The following is a 24,220-nucleotide window of genomic DNA, read 5'->3' on the forward strand; positions in this document are numbered from 1 at the left end:
AGACCTTTTACTTGCTCTATTAGACAGTGGCTACGCTGCTCTCTTCATACAGTTAGAAATTCACCAGTTACACTTAAAGAGCCATCCTCGCTTGCTCTTTCCTTTTTTTTTTTTGGTCTTTTTGTGAAATAGACACCCAGTTTCAAACCATTTTAAAAAATATCAAAACCCTGGTGGAAAATAATTTGCAGCTGTGATAATATCACATTTTTTAAAATACCATAATATAGTTTAACTTTTAATAATAAAAGATAAAAAAGGAGAGTCTGTGAATAATTAGAGATCGCAGTCTGAAGCCAGTTACAGTCACTGCAATTGATAATAAACTTAAACTCCCTTGGGAGCAGGTAAATGCTTTGCAACCCTGACCCCCTTGCTCTCACATTACTTAACAACCCTGCAGTTCCAGCATTACATCACCATTGAAGCGATTGGTCCCTGCATTTTAACTCTCTCTCTGTCTCCTCCGATTAAGAGCAACACAGTGATGGTGGGTGGGGGGACTTCTCTTGAGTTTGCTGCTCCTTGTTTGGGTTTGGTTCATTTTAAAATCAGCTTCTGCTCTACAAGTCCAGGTTACACTCACCAGAAAAACTCTAGCAAAGTGAAAAGGAGAGCAGGAAAGGGGGATCGAGATGTAGGAGGAGTAGAAAGGGAAGAAGGAGGGGCGGTAGAAAAGTCTATAGAAATCAGAAAAGGAAAAGAAAATTAAAAACAAACCTCATGGACATCACTGAGCCTGAATTCCCTGCTGAGGTGCAGAACATGAGAGCCCTGGAATGAGTATATGTAGAACTTGAGCCAAAGCTTAACTAGCCCGAGTGAGTCATATCCTTCCCATTTGATTCCAGTCCAAATGATGATGTAATGCTCTGGCCTTCTCTCTCTCTACACTACCTCCCGCCTCCCTGCTCTCCTTTTTAGCTCAATGCTGGTGAAGTCACCATTTAAATCTGGCAGAACTGAAGCAAAAACTTCAATGTAACCAAAACAGCCCCAGGCCAAGTTCCAGACGTACTGTGACTTGGTGGTGCAATTGCTATTGGAAACGGGTAAACAGAGAAAGAAACAGTGCTGTCTCAGAATGGCCAGAACAGCTGCCTGCGAAATCAGAGTAAAACCCGGGGAACTGGGCTGTCAGTGATTTACTGGTTTTGATCAGAAGATATTACACACACAAAAATGCCCATGTGTTTCAGGATCTCAAGAAGGAGAAAGAGCAACTGGGAAAGGAGAAGGGAGGGCAAAGAAGAAAGGGAGACTAGGAGTGTAGAAGAGACAATTTTGAGGGTGGGGGGGATCTTTTAGGATGTAGGGAGAATAAATATTCAGTATAGGTGTTTGCACTTGTACAGATTTGATTAATTAAATCAGAGCAACTCCACTGACTTCAAGCTGTGTAAACCTGGCAAGAACTTGAAACTAGGCCCCCATTTTTGCAGGATAATTGTGGGGCTCTTTTGAGTTTCTTGGGCTGTCAGTGAGCTGAAATGTGCAGGTGTTTTCTTTCCAGAGGATGTCAGACTCTTATCTAAAAGCAACAAAAAAAACCCAACAACCAACCACCACCAAACCCTACCATATTCAATCACACCATTGCAGCACCTCTATGTATTTAGTTTTGAACTTAAGGAGATTCTTCTACAAACTTAAGAAATATTCCATATACTTAAATGGACAATACACTGGAACTGGTAAAGATTGCCACAAGTACTCCTTTTCTTTTTTTAAAAAAGAGGAAACTTTTCAAGTGAAATATTGTAGTTTTATGACACAAGTGTTTCCAACTTTAGCAGCTATATTACAAAGGGCTGAAATACACCATGTGTCTATCAGGGTAGCTTAACATCACCGAGGTTTCTTTTACTGTTCTTTCACAATTACTTTTGATCAGTGGAGTAAAAACGTAGCTCCATTGTAAAATGCAATGCTTGTGTTTTTAAAAAGTAACATTAAATTTCCAATCACATCTATTATCCTTGAATATGCCAAATGTGAAAACGTACGTTATGGAACTACAGAAAAATCAGCATGACTTGCACTTAGAGCATTGCGAGGATAACCAGAATGGGTCCTTTTTATCTACAGGTCAAGAGAAGAATTTCAACAAGCAGCTCAGAAAATCCAACCACCACCCTATACAAATAAAACAGAAAAGCCTTTACTGACATCTGGGTTGCCAGCCACATCCACCTTTTCCATACCTATCACTTCACTGGACAGCTCAGGGTAAATTTCAGTATTACAAAAGACTTGGGAAAGACACCCAGAGCTTTCATAAAATCTGGTGAAAATACAAAAGCCAATGATATTTTGTTCATATTATGGTTTCATGTTATAGCAAAATATTTTCTATTGCTTAGAAGTATCTTGGCAGTAAATGGCTCTTTGTAGCTGAATGATTGATCACTCCAGCCGTTTAATGCCCCATATGCTGCAAAGCAATAGCGATTATTGTTAAGTAGCGAAGTTTTCCCAGGATGCTGTTATGGCTATCAATGATCTTAAAGATATATACTTCCAGGGGTCAATGCTGCTAATTTCAGCTTGGTTGGTTTCAGTCATGAATTTAAATGATTAATTTTCTGGGCATATCAGTATAGGACACAGGCAGGGTGAGAAGGGGAAAAAGCAGTGGTTTGTCCCATTCAAGTGGGAAAGCAGGCTGCCCTCCTGTGTGACATCCCCAATCGATATTGATGCTGCAGCCATGCCGAGTGACACCTTTATCAAGCAAGGCAGCACTGAATTAGAGGTGATCGGCCATAATTATTACTGGCGCCACCGAAGCCTGTGGCTTGACGGCATCAGATGTGGTTGTTATAAAGTTTAGTCCATTGTGTCAGTGGCCTATATAATTCATTTATGTCTGAATTACCAGCTATTGATTTTTTTTGTCTTCTCTAATGTAATAAAATAAAAGTTAGATCATTCCAAAAGCTTTCTTTTAATTCCAGGCCTTTCTGGCTGTTTTATTTTTAATCCCAATCCTTTTTCTTTTCTTCTTCCTCCTTTTAAAAAAAGCTATATTAATTTTCTTGTGAAATTGCGACAGCTCATCTTTGCCTCCCACTCCCCTTTTATTTTGTTTTTTTACACTTGCAGCGCTGGGTTACTAGCTTAACCTCATCATCTGCCTTTCAGTTATGCCATTGGGATTGCTATAAACAAGCGTGGTCCCAAAGCAGAACCCTGCCCCTGAACACCCCCAACTTTAGAGGAAGTAAAGGTATGACACAGGCATAAACTCAGAGGCTCAGGTCCATGTCTAGTAAGAGAGGAGCTGCCACTAGGGCAAATATTTGCAGACAGAAAAACTATTATACTAATCAATGAGGTGTTCTAGATCTCTCTGCACATGCACATGTATCCACTCCTACAGTCTTTACTCATTACTAGCCCCATTGGCTCCAATGGCATTATTCACAGGAGTAAGGCCCATAGTTCTGCCATCTACTCTAAGCAGAAAGTAGCTGCAAGAGAAAATTCTGTTTGCCCAAATCAAGCACAGACTCCATGTTCCCCTCTATGGCTATCTTCTTCTGTTAAAGGGATATGACAGTGACAATATAATAATGCTAAGTGGTCCATTAAGTCATTAATACTTAATACATTAATACAGAAATATTGTCTCTGAAGGAAAGAGCTCCTTGAAATCAGTTTTTGTTTTGTTTTGTGTTTTTTTAAAGAAACAGCATTGATTCAAACAGATTCTCATGAATTAGAGATTTCTCAAAATGAACAGATAAGACCAGTATGGCCTGGACAGCACATGAAGACACTTTTAAAAAAAATAGGGTACGTGTGCATTTAAAGTCTCATTTCGAGAGGCAAACTGTTTTTATACCAAGTTCATGCTTCAAAAGAATTTAAAAACATTTGTACTTGTTGGTGGGAAGGCAAAAGGTTCTTTCCATCTCAGGTATTTTCAAGGCCTATTGATTTTTTTTTTTCCCTTACAGGAAACACTGTTTTCCCATTTTCCTTCCTGTGACCAGTCAATGATAAAGAATATCCTGTACTCAGAGGAAATTCCACTCACATACAAGAGCTGCCCCTTTTTATCTATTAGCCTCTTTTTCTTCTCCCTTCCCCCCATCTTGCCACTATCCTTATGTTTTCAGCAGTCAGCTACACTCAAGAATAGGCCTGTTGTGTTGGGAGTTGTGGGATGTTTTAATTCTAATGGGAGACTTCTTCAAAGCAGTACACAAGCCAGTCCAGTAATGATTCCAGCTTAGCTGGCTAGCTCCGGAATGCTTACAACACCCTCCCTGCAGCGTATTTCATCCTTAGGGAAAGGGTGGTGAAGCACACCACAGCTGTTTGGTGCAAAAAAAAATGACAAATTCAGTGCTTCTGCTAAAAGGTTCCAGTCTGAACAACATCTGAATTTTGAGAGCTCAGATCTCAGGGCACACTAGGATTATCTCGAAAGCAGCAATATTATAATAAGGAAATTGCATAGACTGCTTGAACAGTGTGTGAAAATAGATTGAGAATGTGGCTGGATAAATCATTTGTTCTAAACACATATATGCACGGGCATACCCACAATCTCAATGGCTCTGATCCTGTGCCTGTTGAAATCATTGGCAACGGGCAAAAGATAAGGCCCTAAATATAGTGTAAAACTGTATTTATTATATATTTTGTATACACTACTTGGCTTTTTTATGGGCTTGATTGAGAACAATATTCTATAACAATTATTCCACATCGAGGATGATATGTTTGTCATCCAGACATTATGTTTCATTTTTAAACCTAGATCCTTACAGTCCCTGTGGAATTAAGGAGGCCAGATAATTTTAGAGTTAAATAAGGTTTAATGACTATCATATGTACAGAGCCTTAAACCTAGTATTGAAAAATTATTTTTTTTAATAAGTGGCATCTCTTCCTATTTTAATTTAAAATAACCATCCAGGTGGTTTCCAAAGGATTTCTTTGCAAATTGCTTCCAGTGAACCTTTCCAGTCACAGACCACTGCAAACCCATGTGGTGTTATTTAGCATTCGGTTCAACTTGGGTGTCCTGTGTTTTTACAGTGGACAGAGTCTGAGGGATTGTCTGCCCAAGTGCCTACATTTAAGGGCTCGATTTCACAAGATGGAGAGGCCTCTGGCCCTAATCCAGCAAGGATTTAAGCATGTGCTTAATTTACGCATGAGTGTACCCATTGACTTCACCTGAACTACTCACAAGTTTAAAATTCTACTGGGGAAGTGGAATTTTCTAAAGCATCTACGTGACTTAGGAGCGTTAGTCCTATTGACTTTCAATAGGACTTAGGTTCCTAAGTCACTTAGGTGCTTCTGAAAGTCTTTTGCTGGATCAGGGTCAAAGTGCTCAGCACTTTTCAAGACTGAACTCCAAGAGAGGTAAAGCATGTCTCTTTGTAAACTCCCTACATTGTTTTAAAATAAAATAGCAAGAAATATTCTTTGCAGGAAACACCCTCAAACGTTCAATATATCTATATTGTACGAAACTGTTCTGGACCATCTCTCTCTCTCTCTCTCACACACACACACACAAATATGAAGTAAATATAGTAATTGGGAAAGGTGCAGGGTTGATAGCCCTGGAGACTGATGCTCTTTAATAGTCCAGAAAATATGTACAACACAGGCATGAATGGCAGCGAAATTTCCCCGCATTTCATCATGAATCTCAACCATGACCTTAAGGGACAACCTCTAGGGATGTGAGAGTAGTTAAGTCTCCTAGCCCATTCCTCCTTAACCTCTCAGGTGAGATTGCTAAGCCTGTTAATGACAACTGTGCTAGAGTTTTTTGTGATGTGGACATTTAACCACTAGGAAATAGAATGAAACATCACCTACTCATTAAACATAGGCCAAATAGCCTGGGGCCAGCTTTGAGCTGATGACCTGAAAGTGAAGAACTCTGTATCCAATTACCTATCATTGAGTCAGCCAGTCCGAGTAGCTAGCTATTTTATTACAGCTTTAAACCACAAATAATGAAGCAATTTATGCAAAATAGTAACATTTTACATTTCTATAGCACCTTTCACCCTGAAGGATCCCAAAGCACTTCACAGACTATACATAAAAAAACAAAGAAATGTAATCAGCTCTGACAAGAAAGGTGGCAACCAGCCAGCATACTGCACAAGAACTGCGGGAGGAGAAAGGACAAAGGTAAACACCCACTATTTTAAAAATGCCTTGTAATTATCAGTGTTTCTGAACAGCAAAGTGAGACCTAATTCTTCCCTTGCTTACATCAGCATAATTCCATTTGCTTCAATGGAGTTACTTATTTACACCAGTGTGCATTTGTCTGTAATGAGAACCATAATTATTTCTATTCTCATTCTAGGAAACTTTGTCACTGTTATCTCAAATATCTCAATCTTGTTATTCATAAAAAATGGGAAATAGGATCTGTTTCCTCATGAAAGCTGGTTGGGAGTTTTTTCAATGATCTTTTTTTTCAATTTTAGTTTTAAATAAAAAAAAATGCCAATCTTCCAAAACTAAAACTGTTTGTGAAACAGGAACTGGATTTGGTGACTTTTCAGAACTTTCAAAATGTTTGTCAACATTTTCAAAATGAAAAATTACAGTTTTCCAATTTGAAATGGCATTCCATTTCAAAACCTAAGCTAAGCTTCAGCTAGGGGTGGGGGGAAAGGACAAAATCAAAATTTCAAAATAAATTAAAACATTTTGATGGACCCAAACAACTGCAAAAACCTTGGAGTTTTTTGGATCACAAATATTTTTGCAATTTTGACTTTTTGTCCCAATTTGCAGCAGGAAATTTTTTTAAACTCTTGGAAATACTTGCAGGATGGGAAAACCATTTCCTGCCCATCTCTATTCTGCATCCCCTCCCAATGTACTTCAGACAAGAAGAAAACTGACCTCACATTGGGAGAGTAAAAATTGAAGTAACACCCATAATGCCATAAGGCAAGTCTGAGCTGGGGAGCAAAGCACAGGAGATCAGTAATACTGTAGGAGTGAGCATTGAATAACTGTTCATATCAGACTCTAAAATTAATTTTAGTCTTTCCCTGAATTTTTTTCCTTATAGATTTTCTTTAACCTTCTGTTTTATTCCTTCAGCCTGAAAAATAAAATAATAATAATAATTTATATTCCAGTGATTTTTTTTTTAAATCAGGCAACTCCCTGGGACTTAACTCCTGTTGGGGAATGGGGTGAGGGACAAATTCTGGAGCTCAGATCTCTCTCACTTTGGCACTGTAAATTCAAGTTACTGTCTACTAATAGCTAGTGCTACAATTATGTCATGGAGATCATAGAATCTGTGACTTCTGTGATATCCATGACATCTTCTGCCCCGGGGCTGAACTGCCCCACGGGTGGCTGGGTTCCCTGCAGTTGTCCAGCTGTGGCAGGACCCCCCCTCTCCTTCCCACAGCAGCGTAGCTGAGGGGGGTGGCCAGAGCCCTCCTAAGCTACCCAGCCACCAGGGCAGGGATTGGACCCCACAGCAGCCCAGCTGCTGTGGGTGCTGGACCCTCCTCCCTCCCCATTTTGTCAGGGATATTTTTAGTAAAAATCATGGACAGGTCATGGGCTTTCGTGATTTTTTTATTTTATTGCCCGTGACCTGCTTCTGATTTTTACGAAAAATATCCCTGACAAAATCTGATCCTTAGTAATAGCATATAAGGTTGCTTGCTTCTAAAGAAGTGTCTTCTTTGTTGATAATTCAACTGGCCATTCATTATTTCCTGCATGAGAATCAGTGACCATCATCAACCATTAGCAAATGTTTTCTGGATTCTAATCTGGGCAATCTGAACCTGATTTGTATTTCAGGAGCCATAACAGCACAACCCTCCAACTAACAAAGAGTTTTTAGAAAATATATGATACAGTTCAGATGTCAAAGGATTTTTTAAAAATAAATACTTTTCAATTATTAATAATTTAGTATGTTTATAGTGCCATGAGTGTTCATGAACATTACAATTTAGGTGCCTGATTCTGCACCCACTGAAGTTAATGGCAGCACTCTTCTTGATTACAATGGCACTGGATTGGTCCCACAAATAGTATCTCTTTTTCATTTAATGATTCTTATTAACACAAGGAGTTGCATGAATCCTAGTGACATCATTTTTACATGGCTCCATCCATCGGCTTCCCAGCAGAGTTCAGAATTAATTTATGTCAACATCCCATGTTTAGATACCTTAGCTGTAGCATCCTTTAGTCTATTTTACCATTGTATTGTGCTTCTGAGAAACAAGAAGGTTTTTGGCAAGAGCATTGAGATAAAGCCACAAGTAAGGTTAACATTGTGAGCCCCTTACTTGCAATGGTGAGCAGTTACAGGAGTTGTCCCACTGAAGTCAGTGCTCTCCAATGTAAGTAAGGATGTCACAAATTGACGCCTAAGAATTTAAGCTCTCTGACTGATCAAACAAAAACTGTCAGCTGATAGAACATATTTTATTTTAATAAGGAAAATACCTACCTTCCACCTTACTATATAAAATGGGGGTAAAACTGACGCCTAATTCCTGTGCACTGCTATTCGTGGTACATTTTCTGAGATTTGCAGTTATACAACCATCTGTGCATTTTACCAGAGACTTTTTCTCAAACTGAGAAGAATTCTACTAGCACTAAGTTATGTATTTAGAAGCCCACCAACACTTTTGCCCAGGAAGTAGGCATGGGGGAGGTAAAAAGATGAATATCCCCAATTCCCACAGTTTGCATGGCAAGTGGTATCCATATTTTTAAAATATTGTTCATTTTAATATTGATACGAGTGTTTTACATTTTTAGGATTGAATGATTGGGAAGGCACATACAGGCTACTGGGCAGATTCTCTTTGAAAAGACAGAAACCCAGAGAGCCAATGTATATGGACCTCATTTTACTACTACTACTTCTTCTTCTTCAAGCATCACAAAAGAGATAAAAATGTCTTTATGCCTATTTTTAAAGATATGCCTGACAACATGTATTTTCAATGTTTATGTAACATATTTCTAATAAAATATAATGTCCCTAGTTCAACAAGGTAATTAAGCACATACTTAACTTTAAGTATGTGAGCAGACCCACTGAATTCACCTCAAGCTAGGAACATGTTTAAATACCTAGCAGAATCGGAGCCTAAATTTCTTTCTCCTAATATCACTGGGTAGCTTTCCTAATATAGGCTGCACTTCCACACAGTTGCTAATAGATTATAAAGAGTGAACATTTATAAACATCAATGCCAATGCAGGAGAAGTAGATCTTACTACCCTTTACCAGAGCTCCTTTCCCTGAGGAGATCAGGTACTGAAACACTTGGGAATACTACCAGAGCCTATTTCTTATGCATTGGCCTATTGATAGCCTGGAACTTCCCTCAACTGACGAAATTCTGAAAACACCCTTTTAGTCCATTTTTAATAATAAAATAAAGACAGTCTGATCACAACTTATATAAAAAATGGAATTGTTCAGATGTCTGCTGTCACCCATCAGAGGAAATCTGCATCTGTAGCCTATTGAACTCAGAAGCCCTCCCTGGCACTGGCATACCATTCTACTCTAATTACATTCACTACTTAACAAGGATCATTATCATCTTGCAAAACTTTTGGGGTCACTGAAAGGGATTTCAGGAATGCCACAGTAAAAACGGACTGCTTGTTGATGCCACAATCTGTGATGCTAATTCTGTCTGATGTTACTTTCACAGGAAATCCACTCCTGGGTGCAGCTTCACATCCAGCTATACTCCACTATACATCTATGTGTGTGTGAATTATTTGGTGGGCTGCATGTGCGGACAATGATGTAGGTGAAGTACCTAAGTCTGACAAAATTCTTCACTCCCTTCAACATTCAGGTTCTGTCATGATCATCAACCTGTTTGTAAATCTTGTATTGATGCAAGCTATCAAGACAGAGCTGAGTTAGGGTGAAATCAAAGAGATTAGACACATTTTAAAAAGAATTATATACGTTTTAGTAGATTTAAATGCTAAACAAACTGATTACATCATATTACACAGTAAAAATGATTCAGTGTAACCAAGGAAACTGTTTTTGCTAAACAACAGCAAGAATCCTTTCATTTACATCTAAATTCACACAAGACAGAAGTTTAGTTTAATCTCACTTTACAGAAATCTGACGCTATAATCCCATGGCGAGTGTTGAGATTGGCTGGGGTGTTCTTGTTGTCAGTTCTTAGGGCAAAACTCCCTGGGGACTGCAGCAGGGCTGTGTCAGATGAGGGCCCTTTGCTTTTGGAATATGTTATCCTTGGAGGCCTGCCAAAGGCCCCAAGTTTGGCAAGCCTCAGAGCATAATCTTCTAAGGCCCATTTATACTGTTTAGTGTTTGCTTGATTGTCTTTTTTATTTTTCCTTTTGGTGTGGTTTGTTTTCATTGTGTTTTGTTTGTTTTCATTGTGCTTGGGTTATCAATTTAGCTTATTCTGTATCTTCAGTCTCCTCAGACGTTATGATATGCCACTGATAGCCATGACCGTGGTAGTCTAACGATCACTTCTGTGTTTTGGGGGGGGGGGGGGGGGTCAAATCATGAAGTCATTACTCAGTTTGGGCTGACTCCTTACTTGGGCAAGATTTTCATTAAGCTGATTCTGAGAAATGCTGAGCATTAAAAGCAATAGGATTGTAAATGCTCAGAAGCTGCTAAACAACAGTTTTATCTGGTGGAGTCTTTGAAATAACTGAAAAGTCTCCAGAATGATTTAAGAGATAACAGAAATATTACTGTAATAATGGCAGAAACCATTATTGTTAAGGTTACATCTTCATTTTTATTCAAAGTTTTTTCCAAAATGTTCACCTTTTAGGATCTGCAGTGTCATAGCCATGTTGGTTCCAGGATATGAGAAATAAAAGGTGGGTAAGGCAGCATCTTTTGTTGGACCACCTTGTGTTGAGAAAGAGACAAGTATTCAAGCTCCACAGAGCTCTTCTCTGGTTCTCACTTTCACCAACAGAAGTTGATCCAACAGAAGATATTACCTCACTCACCTTGTCTTTCTCACCTTTTAGGAAATTTTTTTTCCATGCTTGGTCTTTGCCATACAGTGAATATTTCTGGAAATATTTTGCTACAGTTGTTCTGCCATTTTTGAGTAGAACTGTGAAAAATAAACACTCTAAGAAAAAAATTGTGAACTTTTAATTTTAAACTGCTCTACACTCAGAAATCTTGAGCATTGAAAGTTGAACTTTGTCATGAAAATAGCTCACAAAAACAAGTGGTTCTGAGGGCACTGGTGAAAACTAATTTTGATTTGATGGAGCTACGAGTCTTTCAAAATCCTGTTCCACCCATACAGAATATGTTTTCCACATGTTTTCTCACTAAGCTTATGAAACATGCAGCTGAGGAAGGCCATGCTGCACATTCATGTTGGCTAATTTAGTTAGCCCCTGTGAATCTTTTGTGGACAGCCAAGAAAGGTTTGTAAGATATAAAATGGTTGAGGGAGGAGGGAGCTTGCACACTTGTCAAGGTGCACAGGAAGGAGGCCTGCTTTGAAACACTGTAAGAGCTCAGCTTGTAAGGGTTATAAGAGAGGTTCTCTTAAAGTACTTTTTGTTACATGTATATATTATGAAGACACCCACAATGGAGCTTAGATTCTGTGCTGTGCAGAGGAGGGGGCAAAGGTGGCTTTAAGACACCAGTGTACCCTTCTGAATCTGGGCTGCCGTATGGGTCAGCACTTTTCCACCCCTACATACCTAATTCATGAAAACCCCTTGAGAACTGCCTGTGGGCTACTCCACAGCCTGCAGCAGCAAAAAATCTCTGTAGTGCTCTGCTCCGTGCTACCGAGGCATTCTTAACACACCAGAGTGGCATACCAGGGCCACAGCAGAATACACAATCTCTCTCTCTCTCAGAATATACTCATGCTATACACCTTAGTGACCCGTACTGTCAAAGAGTTCTTCTGCGTATACATCATACTTCCTAATCCATCCAAAACACAACTGCTAAAATTATCGTCTTCATGCATACTGCTCCCCCTTGCCCATCATATCAACTTTAAACTTCCCTTTCTCACCTTTATCCATTCTATCCAAGTCTACATTCCACCAAAAATACCAACCTTTGAAGATTTATTCATGTCCTTTTCCTACTTGAGAACCTCCCAGCCCAGTCCACCAAGCCACTACCCACCCTCTCCTCTTTCAGTTCCCACAAAACTCATGTCTCTCATGGTGCCTATAAGCAGTGAAATAAAAAGCAGAAAAACAAAATGACCTTCCAAGTAATTCCCTCCTCAAGACTTTTGTGCATATGCTTCACCATAGCCTTCATTCCTGATTCTTCATTATTAGCATGTTTGCATGAAACTTGGATTTTTTCCTCCACATGCTTAGTTGTCCTTCTGATGAAATTCCACTGTTGGGAAATAACAAGACCTGGTACATCTCTGAGACCCCTTTAAGACCTTGTGTTTGGGATGTCACAAATAAGATTGGCTGCAGGTGGGAAACAGGCATAAGCGGCAAAGGAAATAATAAAAGATAAAGATCTTCCTTCACAAAAATGGTCTTGGTGATAATGAATGAGGAAAGACATCTTCAGAAAACACATGATTTATAATCCAAACTGTTGCTAAAAATGTTTTTCAAATATTTACCACCAGGTGCCAGCAGTTCTTTAATGCTTTTTATTTTCCATTTCTGTTATATACATTCAAAATAGTGCCATCATCTGAATTAGGACTTCAGACAGGGAATTCAAAAGGGGAGAAAAATGTAGAGATGAGAGGAAACTTGAAGAAACCAAGATCCTATATTTTCATGCAAATACCCTTACTAGCAAAGAGGAAGGGAAGAAATTTCAGGCCTGCACTACAGAGAGTTTTTATACCACTATAACTATCAGCTGAGAGTCTGATTTTTTTAAACCAAACTAGTTATGTCATTATAACTCTTAGCATGGACATATTTATAATGGGATAAAGGGGCCTTCTATGGGTAGAATATATATCCCTTCTCAGAATGGAATAAACTATACAAGTATAACCACCTTTTTACCAATATAACTGCATCCACACTAGGACAGTTATACCACTTTTACTATACCAGTATATTTAATGTCATATAACTTGGGTGTGTTTAGACAAGGCCTCAGAGGGCCCTCTCTGGACTAGGAAAACAAGGTGTGTTTTGCAAATATGTTAGCTAACATGTGTTAATTAACATGTTCTCAAACACCAGTTAGTACCTACTGTAGACAAATAGCAGCAGTAGGCATCCTTCACTCTCGAGAGTCCATGGGTATGTGCACCTGAGAGGTGAAGAATTTACTCAATTGGTTTTATGGCAGCCATGAACATGGCTGAAGATACCCACCCCTGTGAGACAATCTCTCCCTCATCAGTCACATTTAAAGGTGATGTTTCGACCATTTGGGTTCTGCCTTCTGAGAGCTCTTTTCTCCTCTGCTAAACTGGACAGTTTCCTCTCATAACTCCAGAGACCTTTGTTAAGCTCTTGTTTCCAAAGGCTTTAGTCTTGAGAGTGATCTTTGCATTTGTCCACATCCATGTCCATTTCTTGAAGGTCTCGCTTGCACACACCCTTGAAACGCAATCTGGGGCATCCTTTAGGTCTTTTTCCAGATGCCAGTTTGCCGTAGAGGATGTCCTCTGGGATGCACCTATCATTCATTCAGCACACATGCCCAAGCCAGTGGAGGTGTCTCTGTTTGAGGACTGTTTGCATGCTGGGTATGCTGGCCCGCTTGAGCACCTCAGTGTTGGTGACTCTGTCCCTCCAGGAGATTCCAAAGATTTAATAAAGGCAACGCATATGAAAGCTGTTGAGTCTCTTTTCCTGATGAGAGTATAGTGTCCATGTCTCGTTCCCAAACAAAAGTGTGCTGATAACACATGCATGAGACACAAAGATTTTTGTGTGTTCTGTCAGTTTGTTGTTTTGCTAGACCATCTTGTTCAGTCTAGATCGCGATCAACTGGTCGATTCTGGAGACTCTCCCAATCGATCGTGATCTCTGATGGTGTAGCAGGGCTGCCGCTAAGGCAAGCTCCCTGCCTGCCATGGCCCCATGCAGCTCCCTGAAGTGGCCAGGATGTCCTGAAGTGGCAAGCACCTCCCCCACAGCTCTCCTTGCCTGGGTAAGGGGAACTGTGGCCAATGAGTGCTGCGGGGGCATTGTCCACAGAGAGGGGCAGCGCACGGAGCCACATGCCCCGCCAGGGGCCGCAGGGGTGCATTGGCCCCTTCCAGGAGCGGCATGGGGCTGGGGCAGGCAGGGTTCCTGCCCCACTGCAGCACTGACTGGGAGCCGCTTGAGATAAGTGCCGCCCACCAGGAGCCTGCACCCCAACCCCCTCCCGGAGTCAGGACCCTGAACCCCCTCCTGCACCCTAAACCTCTTCCTACACCATGTACCCCGTGCCCCAGCCCTGACCCCCCTCCCAGAGCCAGCACCCCATAGCCCCTTCTGCATCCCAACACTCTGCCCAGCCCAGAGCCCCCTCCTGCACCTGAACTCCCTCCCAGAGCTTGCACCCCTCACCCCCTTCTGCACCCCAATCCCTTGCCCCAGCCTCAATTCAATGAAGAAGCCCCCTCCCACACTGCAAACCCCTTGGCCCCAGCCCAGAGCCTGCAACTCCTCCCGAACCCCAACCCTCTGCCCCAGCCTGGTGAAAGTGAGTAAGGGTGGGGGAGAGCGAGCAATGAGCGGGGAGGAATGAGCAGGACGGGACTTCGGGGAAGGGGCAGGGTAGAACCTGGGTTTCCCTTAAATTCAAAAAGTGATCTTGGGCATAAAAGGCTAGAGACTGCTGGTCTAGACATTGTTGTGGGGGCTTTTCCAATGCGGATGTTGAGTTCTGTTTCAAGTGAAAGGTTGACAGCGATAGTGGACCCCAGGTATATGAACTCATTCACCACTTCAAATCATAGTTGATCTTGATGAAGGGTGCTTTCTCAACTCCTTGGCACATTGTGTTAGTCTTTTTTAGGCTTATAATAAGCCCAAAGTCTTAGGCTTTGAAGATGAACTTCTGGGTGGGCTGTCACTGCTGAGTCATCAGCAAAGTGAAGGTGTTGGATAAGGGCCTCCCAAGTCTTGGTTTTAGATCTGAATCTTGCAAGATTAAACAGCTTTCCATCAGATCTTGTGTGCAAGTAGATTCCCTCAGTTGAGGAACCAAAAGCTTGTTTCAGTAATGGGGAGAAGAAGATCCCAAACAGAGTTGGGGCAAGTACACAACCTTGCTTAACTCCTCTATGAATTTGGAAAGCTCAGACACTGAGCCATCATAATGGACCATGCCGTACATGTTTTTATGGAAGGATCGAATCATGCTTAAGAGCCTTTGTGAGATCGATAAAGGCTATGTAGAGGGGCTTTTTTTTGTTCTTTCCATTTCTCTTGTAGTTGTCTCAGTGAGAAGATCATGTCTATAGTAGACCTTTGAGCTCTGAAGCCACACTGTGATTCAGGATAGATTCTGTCTGCAAGGGTCTGAAGTCTGTTCAGGACAACTTGGGCAAAGGCTTTTCCCATAATACTAAGAAGGGAAATGCCACTATAGTTGTTACAGTCACTCTTGTTACCCTTATTTTTGTAGAGTGATGTTCTCTCATTTCTTGTAGTACTTTGCTTTCTTTCCGGCACAGGCAGAGCAACTCATGAAGATGTTGCAGTAGAATAGGTTTTCCACATTTTATGAACTTGGAAGGTATGCAGTCTTTTCCAGGAGCTTTTCCGTTGGGGAGGCCATCTACGGCAAGGCTAAGCTTCTCAACAGTTGGTTCATCATCAAGTTGGATCATAACAGGCAGGCTTTTGATGGCATTTATGGCTGCGTCCATAGCAATATTTTCATGAGAGTAAAGCTCAGAGTAGTGTTCTACCCAGCGATCTATGTGCTTGGTGCAGTTGTTGATTGTTTCCCCTGTTGATTTCAATGGGGCTATCTTCTTTGAAGTTGGACCCAAGGCTTTCTTGATCCCATCATACATTTCTAATGTTGCCTGTATCAGCTGCTACTTGGATGCTTTCACATAAGTGACTTGTGATGATAAGATCCAGTTGGTGCCGGTGGCCAGATCTGGGATGTTTCCAAGATACTTTGTGTTGTGACTTTGTCTGGAAGAATGAGTTTGTTACACAGAGATCATAATAGGAACAAAATTCTTGCAGTTTCTGACCACTTCCATTCATTTTACCACCTCTGTGTTGACCAAGACAGTTGGTCCATGCTTCATGATCTGCTCCCCCCTTGCATTAAAGTCCCCTAGCAGGAAAACATATCTATGTTTCGGAATCTTGCTGATGGTGGTGTTCAACTGTTCGTAGAACTGGTCCTTGATGTCAGAAGACAAGGAGAGTGTTGGGGCATACACACTCACAGCGTTGACTGGGACATCAGATGTGAACGAGTGTAGTGCCAAAATTTTCTCGGATCCATTTGTAGGTGGCTCAATCATCCCCAGAAGTGAGTTCTTGATGGCAAATCCCACTCCATGCTCTCGTGTTTCTTCTGCGCTTTTCCCCTGCCAGAAAAACGTGTAGTCTTTTTCTCTGAGAGATCTGCTTGATGCTAGCCTTGTTTCTTGGAGGGATGTGATATCCACATTGAGTCATTTCAGCTCATCATTGATCACAGCAGTTTTACGTGCAGCATCGATCGGTTGAAGTTCCTCAGATAATCTAGTTATCATGGTGCAAACGTTCCAGCACTCTATCTTTAAAGATGCTTTCTTTCTTTTACTTGATTTGCCTAATACATTGGTTACAGTCTACTTGACAAAGTATAAAAATCTAAGTTCCAAGAATCCATTGAAGCAGGCAGACTGTGGCAGGACAACACCCTATTGTCTGGGGGCTGCTCAGTTTTATGGAAGGCGATGGTTGACGAGTGAGATATGATGATCTCTCCCACCATCGGAGACAGCTTCTGGTGCTCAACTCTATGCCAATAGAGTAAGAGCTTAGAACTGGTGACTGCTGCCTCCCGTGTTCTGTCGACGCTCGAGGCAAAGCTAGAGTACCTCTCCAGGGCGCAAGCGTGGGCAGATAATATGGAGGCCCCGAGTTGCCCAGGCATCAGGACAGCCTTCCCTGTGTCACCAGTAAATTCCAGAGGAGAAGAAGAACAAATACATCTGGTACCTGATCTGCTGTAGGAGTTGCCAGAAAGATACTAAAATATTAGTACCTGACCGCCTTTGGGGCTCCACTCCAGATTTTCTGTCTGAGTTTACTCTCATAGCCTTACATTCTCCCAAATTTACCCACAAGACAGTGGGGCTTTTCTGTCAGGGGTTGCTCCCTTAGCCTTACACCCTCCCGAGCTACCCACAAAGCAGTGGGTTTGATGAGATGCAGGTAGTACCGCCCAAGGTACTACAGTAGCAGGCATAGCCTGACCTGACCTGTAGACAAATACAGTTGTTCTTAAAAATGCATTAGCTGATCACAGTTAGCCCTGGTGCCCTTGCTGATCAACTTAAGCAACATACCAGTGAAGATTTACTAGTTAGTTTGTTTACAGACATCAAAAGCAGATATTCAAGAGTTACATCAAAATAATTTAGTCCTAAAACATCAAACCTTAAGAGAAGCTATTTTCCTACTTTTTACATTTGTTCAATCACATACCTGTAACACAAAAAGTTATTATACAAAGTCTTAAACTACCAAAATGTGCATTCTGTGCATTATGTTTTTTTTACAAAGGGTCACGAAGTAATGCACAAATAAAATATATTGAACTCATTTGAGACATTTAATGCAGTACAGTCTCCCGTCATAGATGTATCTGACTAAATATCCCCAATGAGCAGCATGATTAGCAGCCATACCAGCCTCAGCTTGTGATCTGGTCTGCTCTCATAAGCCAAACAGGTTTGGTCATGGCCAACACTTAGATGGGAGATCTCCAAGGAAATTCTAGTGTGCTGCAGGAAGTGGTGTTGGTGATTCAGTAGGTGACACACTTCCATTTGACTCAGTTTTGGACCAAAGCCTACACAGGAAATTTTGGTAGACACAGTGTAATTACCCAAATGGGATTTTGGGCAGGACACCAGGGCTGAGGATGGTCATTTGCCACACATTCATGGTTTGACAGGGATACAGAGTGCTTGGCAATTTTTTTTTTAAAAGGCATGGCTGCTCTACAGTCCACTACAGAATTACTTTACCTTGTACTTAAAAAGAATTAATTTCTAGCTTTTTTGGTTGAAAAAACAATGTTCCAAACGGGAACCAAGTGTTACCAATGCAGTGTTATCTTTCTGAGTCCCACCTACAGCAAGTGCTTCTCCACAGCAATACGTTACTTTATATGAAATGTGTTTAGCGCTATAAAGCCATGTAAATCAGAGTTGTATAAATTTATTTTTATCAAAGCAAGCATAGTACTATTTTAGTAAAAATTATATCAATATTTTGTGTTTTGGATTTTTCCCATTTGAATTAATGTATTACGTTTTTAATACAAAAAAACTGTACACTTGATATATTTGAAAAAAAAAAGTGCTATGATTTTGAGGATCATTTAACCTAAAACTGTGATTTTTGCATTTTGCGCAAAGCTGTGGTTTTGCCATAAAAAAATTGTCACAATAAACAGCAAGACATAACTACAACTAGAATAACAGAAATGAGGAACTGGAAAGGATCTCGAGTCCCCTGCACTGAGGCAGGACTAAGTATTAGCTAAACCATCCCTCACAGGTATTTGTCTAACTTGTTCTTAAAAACCTCCAATGATGGAAATTCCACGACAGCCCTAGGTAATTTGTTCCAGTGTTTAACTGTCCTTACAGTTAGGAAGTTTTTCCTAATGTCTAACCTAAATCTCCCTTGCAGCAATTTAAGCGCATTACTGCTTGTCCTGGCCGCAGAGAATAAAGAGAACAATTTATCACTCTTCTCTTTATAACAACCTTTTACTTATTTAAAGACTGTTATCATGTCCCCTCCCTTAGTCTTCTCTTCTCCAGACAAAACAAAGCCAGTTTTTTTTCAATCTTTCCTCGTAGGTCATGATTTCTAGACCTTTAATCAGTTTTGTTGCTCTCTTCTGGACTTTCTCCAATTCGTCCACATCTTTTCCGAAGTGTGGTTTCCAGAACTGGACACACTACTCCAGTTGAGTCCTTATCAGTGCTGAGTAAAGTGGAAGAATTACTTCTCATGTCTTGCTTACAACACTCCTGCTAATACATCCCAGACTGATGTTTGCTTTTTTTGCAACAGTGTTACATTGTTGGCTCATATTTAGTTTTTGACCAGATCCTTTTCCGCAGTACTCCTTCCTAGGAAGTCATTTTGTATTTGTGTAACTGATTGTTCTGTGCAAAGTACTTTACATTTGTCCTTGTTGAATTTAATCCTATTTATTTCAGACATTTCTCCAGTTTGTCCAGATCATTTGAAATTCTGAACTAATTTTGAACAAACATACCAATCTTTTAATGGTCACAGGTAGAGAGGAGCTTGGCTCTACATCTCATGCAACAGACGTGACCTCCAGCAGAGCAATGCCCACTAATAGCAGGTATCAGATTAGTACTAATGAAGAATAGAAAGAGTTCCACCTGCTGAATTACCACTTTGAACACACTGGAGATTCCCCATCCAACTATAGACCAGGCTCAATCCTATTTATTTTATAAAATCTGACAAATCACAGCCTGAGGTGGCATGGCTCCAAGCCATACTAGCCACCCGGGCATCTTGTCTCATAGGCCTTGATGCAACAAAGCACTTAAGTACATACTTAAATCCCATTATACAGATTTGGCGACACAAATGTCTCATGAATTTTTGTCGGTTTTACTGAATTGTTCATCTCAGAAAAGAGCCCCCCCAATATAAAAAATATCTAAATGTTTCATTTTGCCTTTTTCTAAACAAAACTTACTGATTTTTTCTTTGAAACTCCTTTTCGCTTCAAAATTTCCATTAATTTTATTTAAAAATTTTTAATGATTAAAAAATGCTTAAAATCTAAATAAAATGTTTTGTTTGGGATCAAATCATTTAGTTTGACCCAAAATTACCTTTTTTTATTTTAATGTTAATGTTTCTAGCTCCTTTCATGCATTTGATGCATTTCATGCATTAACCTAGGGAGGAGGGCTTTAAACTAGGTTCACCGGGGGAAGGAGACCAAAGCCCTGAGGTAAGTGGGGAAGTGGGATAACGGGAGGAAGCATGAGCAGGAGCGCGCGAGAGGGGAGGGCTCCTGCCTCATACTGAGAAAGACGGACGATCAGCGAGTTATCTCAAGCACCTATACACAAATGCGAGAAGCCTGGGAAACAAGCAGGGAGAACTGGAAGCCCTGGCACAGTCAAGGAATTATGACGTGATTGGAACAACAGAGACTTGGTGGGATAACTCACTTGACTGGAGTACTGTCATGGATGGATATAAACTGTTCAGGAAGGACAGGCAGGGCAGAAAAGGTTTGCAGATGACACTAAACTGGGAGAAGAAGTAGATACGTTGGAGGGTAGGGATAGGATACAGAGGGCCCTAGACAAATTAGAGGATTGGGCCAAAAGAAATCTGATGAGGTTCAACAAGGACAAGTGCAGAGTCCTGCACTTAGGACGGAAGAATCCAATGCACCGCTACAGACTAGGGACCGAATGGCTAGGCAGCAGTTCTGCAGAAAAGGACCTAGGGGTTACAGTGGACGAGAAGCTGGATATGAGTCAACAGTGTGCCCTTGTTGCCAAGAAGGCCAATGGCATTTTGGGATGTATAAGGAGGGGCATTACCAGCAGATCGAGGGACGTGATCGTTCCCCTCTATTCGACATTGGTGAGGCCTCATCTGGAGTACTGTGTCCAGTTTTGGGCCCCACATTACAAGAAGGATGTGGAAAAATTGGAAAACGTCCCGCGGAGCGCAACAAAAATGATTAGGGGACTGGAACACATGACTTACGAGGAGAGGCTGAGGGAATTGGGATTGTTTAGTCTGCGGAAGAGAAGAATGAGGGGGGATTTGATAGCTGCTTTTAACTACCTGAAAGGGGGTTTCAAAGAGGATGGATCGAGACTGTTCTCAATGGTAGCAGATGACAGAACAAGGAGTAATGGTCTCAAGTTGCAGTGGGGGAGGTTTAGGTTGGATATTAGGAAAAACTTTTTCACTAGGAGGGTGGTGAAACACTGGAATGCGTTACCTAGGGGGGTGGCGGAATCTCCTTCCTTAGAAGTTTTTAAGGTCAGGCTTGACAAAGCCCTGGCTGGGATGATTTAGTTGGGGATTGGTCCTGCTTTGAGCAGGGGGTTGGACTAGATGACTTCCTGAGGTCTCTTCCAACCCTGATATTCTATGATTCTATGATTTGGAGAACAGCAACTCCTAAAGCTTCCAGTTTAGCTCAAGTGCATACAATGGGAGACAATTAACCTTATAGTTAGAGAATTAAAATACACCACTTTGCAAATCACATACCTAACAGCTTCCTAAATGTTTAAATTTGCCACACCCACCCTCTCTCTCTCTCTCTCTCTCTCCACATGCACAAACACATACAGATGGCAAGCTAGACAGTCCCCCAATATTGCAACAGGCTGGAAACTGCAACCCACTCTGGGGCAGCATTGTCTTCCTCTATTATGGTTTCCATCAGGGGTGGGCAGGCTTAAAGTGCACCTGGACCTCTATGGAAGCCCTAGCAGTGGAGAATATCTGGGGATGCACTGTATCACCACATCCTACGTATGCTCTAGTCTCAGCCCCTTTACCCACAGCCATCGCTAACTCATTACAGACTGAGCTGGCTCTTATGGGCCCGCATTGGAGCCCAGGTTGTGGGCTATTTGCATCACCAACACATTTCTTGAGGGAGACTTGCAACTGCCAGTGACCCTGACACCCTGGGTTACATGGATAGAAGCGAATGCAATCCAGGAGAAAATACAAGCCACATAGAACATATGAACATTCCTCCAACTTTAAATTTTAACTTACCTTTCCTTTAATTTCACAAGACAGTTTCAGAATGTAGGTAGTGCTTTAGGACTGTACATATCTGCCTGTTGCCTATATCAGTTTGCACTCAGATGAATTGATTTTGTAGAAAAGAGTTTCATAGGGGACAGAATAGTTTACTCTCCACTGAAGAGCTCTCAGCTGACTCTTTCAAGTACCGAGGAGTCATGATCTCTACTTACTACACACAAACAACTGGCCAAATGAAGCCCTTCTTAACAAAATGCTCATAGAAGTCAATAACATAAATGTCTCTCTTTTAGCTAGTCAGTCTGATACCTTAGTAAATGTAGTATGCTAATGGCTGTGGGAAACTGACATTTAAAAATATAATCACTCCAGAAACATGGCTCATGTACAACATCTTTTAGTTCTTATGTTTTATTAGCCATTTGGATTCATTACTGTTTTGGGGAGGAAGGAAGGGAGGTTGATGTTCCTGGAAGTTGTTCCATTAAAATGTATTGAGCAGAGCTTTCCAATCACGCTTTAACATAACACTGCCCAATCTTCAAAGCTGGATCGTGGGCAATGTGTCACCATTTTTTCCATCACTGAAATTCATTCGGCCACACAAGAGATCATGCAGGTATTTTAGGACCTTCCATAAGAATATGAGCTAACCTCCTCTAATCTCAAAGCATACTCTGATCTTTTCTTGTTTTTTTCTTTCAGGCAAGGCTGCAGCTTGGCTCACAGCTACCACACTGTCATTGTACTTTTGAATTATGACAGTCTGAAAGAGCACTGCAGTATTTAATAGCCTGAGATCACAGACTCTCCTGACACAATACTTAACCAGGTTCTGTCTTTCTTTCAGTGCACTCATTATTTGTACATGTTCTATGACATCTAGGGAGAAGATGTTATCACTAAAATTCTCTTTTCTTTTGCTGTTTGCTCTTCCATTGTATTTATCTTCCCCACCTCACTTTCTCAATGACACTGTCAATTTTTGTCAAAGAAGAGCATTAACACAGATTTGCAAGGCCCTGTTCACTAATCTTTTAGGAATATTTGGGTGCTCTTTAGGATTTAAAACAAACACTGCACACTGGAAATGACTTATATTCCAAAGCTCAACAAACCACTTGATTATCACATTAGTTAAGGGGGAAAAAAAGCTCCTACAAGTCTTTGTTCAAACTTCTTCAGATTCAGCTATTCAAATCGCAGGGCAGAAAAGCAGAAGTGGTGAGGGTTCAGAAAAATTACACATAAAAACACAGACACAATATTTTGTAGTAAAGGGTTGAAGTGGAGTACTTGCATCTGACTGTAGCCATATTCAAGCTGTACTTCCGGGAGGGGTTCTAATAAAAGCACCAGTAAAGGTTATAATCCAAGATACATTTCTCCTTTGCATTTACAGACCATAAGACTACTTTCTAAATCTTCAGATTGTTTCTATATACCTTCCTTTCTCAGCTCATGCCCTCACCAACATAGAGGTGAACAGTGCAATGAGATTTTGTGAAGTGAATATATCATATGGATGCACATTTTCCAAGGCAGAAGAGTCTGCAAATTACTCTCTATGCCTACCCTGCATCTATCTAATGCACAGAAAAATCATGTCCTTATCAACATTTCTACTGAAGACTCAACAAATACCACTGTACCACCACATTCTTGGGCTATGAGCTTGTCAGATCTCATAAACTGTGTGTGATCCAGGGACCTCCTGATGCCAACTGGCAGAGGGCATAAGGGGTGCCTAAGTGTTACAGGATGCTGCTGGGTCTGGTATTTACTTTCTGGTTCACAAGGGTGTCATGTGAGCTCTAATAAAAACCTGTGTTACACTGGTCAGCAATAGCATTACAAAATGCATGTGTGGATGTTGTGTAATGAGTTATGTATATTCAAAGAAAATTATGTTCTTAAGGTCTGTGTATAGGGACTGGTCTCCAGCAAAGGTGAAAAGCAGGCTCTCTTTCATAGAAGAGATGTTTACCTATCTATCAGTTTACACATCAACTATGTATTTGTCTGATTCACAATCGGCAACCATTAGCATTCTAAGTCAAATGCTAATGAGGAGCTGATATGGACTTCAGACGAAAACTAACAGGAAGATGTAAACAGAGGTGCGGGGACACCCTACCTTGAGGTGCCGATCAAAAGTTTGTTCTGGTGTATCTGGGGGCAACAATGACACCCTGGCATCCTTCATCTAAGAAGTAAATGGGCAGC

At 41.0% G+C, this 24,220-nt stretch overlaps 1 protein-coding gene across 7 annotated transcripts in view; it reads right to left on the reverse strand.

Moving 5' to 3' along the window:
* CREB5 (cAMP responsive element binding protein 5) overlaps nt 1-24,220 on the reverse strand; it is a 356,885-nt gene that overhangs the window by 124,360 nt on the left and 208,305 nt on the right. Inside the window, exon 1 of one of the 7 annotated variants that reach the window (XM_048838470.2) lies at nt 721-860. The exons of the other annotated variants lie outside the window; for them this stretch is intronic. Within the exon in view, the coding sequence (XP_048694427.1) occupies nt 721-767 (47 nt within the window). The 5' untranslated portion in view covers nt 768-860. Of the gene's footprint in view, nt 1-720; nt 861-24,220 lie in introns of those variants that run through there. 7 annotated transcript variants of the gene reach the window in all.

Source organism: Caretta caretta, chromosome 2, assembly GCF_965140235.1.
Source record: "Caretta caretta isolate rCarCar2 chromosome 2, rCarCar1.hap1, whole genome shotgun sequence".
In the NCBI taxonomy this organism is placed as follows: Eukaryota; Metazoa; Chordata; order Testudines; family Cheloniidae; genus Caretta; species Caretta caretta.